At 47.0% G+C, this 1,254-nt stretch overlaps 1 protein-coding gene across 1 annotated transcript in view; it reads left to right on the top strand.

The window, feature by feature from the left end:
- dis3 (DIS3 exosome endoribonuclease and 3'-5' exoribonuclease) overlaps positions 1-1,254 on the top strand; it is a 7,448-nt gene that overhangs the window by 776 nt on the left and 5,418 nt on the right. Inside the window, exons 2-5 of the mRNA XM_035663934.1 lie at positions 132-289; positions 373-569; positions 812-885; positions 1,071-1,238. Of these exons, the coding sequence (XP_035519827.1) occupies positions 132-289; positions 373-569; positions 812-885; positions 1,071-1,238 (597 nt within the window). The remainder of the gene's footprint in view (positions 1-131; positions 290-372; positions 570-811; positions 886-1,070; positions 1,239-1,254) is intronic.

The following is a 1,254-nucleotide window of genomic DNA, read 5'->3' on the forward strand; positions in this document are numbered from 1 at the left end:
AGTGAAAAGAACAATTTCCCCTCGTGGGATCAATAAAGTAAATCATCTTCTTCTTCAATCAGTCTGCTACTCATCTACACAGACCCTGTGGCCCCAGTTTGTGTTTTAAATCCTAAGGTGCATCGTTTCAGATCGACGTGCTGGAAGATCCTGTGATTCGTAATGTGATTATCCTTCAGACTGTGCTGCAGGAGGTACGCCACCGCAGCGCGCCGGTCTATAAACGCCTGAAGGACATTATACACGAGAAAGAGAAACACTTCTACACCTTTACCAACGAACACCACAGGTACAGAGACACCGCTCACTGATGGGATGCATTGGCCAGTTGCACATGAAGTTACTAATCATCTTCCCCCTTCGCACAAACAGAGAGACGTTCATTGAACGGGAACCGGGAGAGAGCGCCAATGACCGGAACGACCGTGCGATCCGTGTGGCGACGAAGTGGTACAGCCAGCACCTGAAGACGTCCGAGTCCGACGCAGAAGGGCTCAAAGTGGTCCTCCTCACCAATGACCAAGGGAACACGCAGAAGGCAGAGGAGAGCAGCCTGCTGGTGTACAAATGTATGTAGTCTATCTTCAGTGCCAGAGGCAGTACAGATCAGTTTAAAAAGCTCTGCATATGAAGAGCACTGCTCCCAAAAACATTGTTGTAAATGATCTCTGATTTAACCATAATCCATTGTTGAGCAAGTATGTGCCTACCCAGAGTTCCTCAATCAGTTCTCTTGGATACAAGCATGCTTTCAAACAGGATCGTCTGTCGTTACCACTTTGTTACAAGCATTCATTCGCTTACATTCTAGGTGAAGAGTACATCAAGAGTCTGATTGCAAACCCTGAGCTTGTGGATCGTCTGGCTTTATCCAGTGACGACAAGGTAAACCCAATTTTGTCCTATTTACATGTAGAAATAAAAGGTATTTCCGGATTTAGGTAAAGTGAGACTGTAGGAAGAATTTCTATCTGTATGTCCTGTTTACACCCCTGCCTTCCCAAACGCTACAGGACAACATTCTCTTTCTTTTCTTCTTCCATTGATTTGTTTTTCTTTCCTCCCTTCAGAATGAGATCACTAGCAGTAAGGTGTTATTCCCAGAGCACCTCCCTCTATCCAGGATCCAAGCAGGAATTAAGAGTGGCTCCTTCCTCCAGGGCTCCTTTAGGGCCAGCAGGGACAACTATCTGGAGGCCACAGTCTTTGTCCAGGGAGAGGGGGAGGACGGCACAGAGGTGTGTGTGTGTGTGT

The sequence above is a fragment of the Morone saxatilis genome, unplaced genomic scaffold (assembly GCF_004916995.1).
Source record: "Morone saxatilis isolate NCDOM2014 unplaced genomic scaffold, NCSU_SB_2.0 Contig19, whole genome shotgun sequence".
In the NCBI taxonomy this organism is placed as follows: domain Eukaryota; kingdom Metazoa; phylum Chordata; class Actinopteri; family Moronidae; genus Morone; species Morone saxatilis.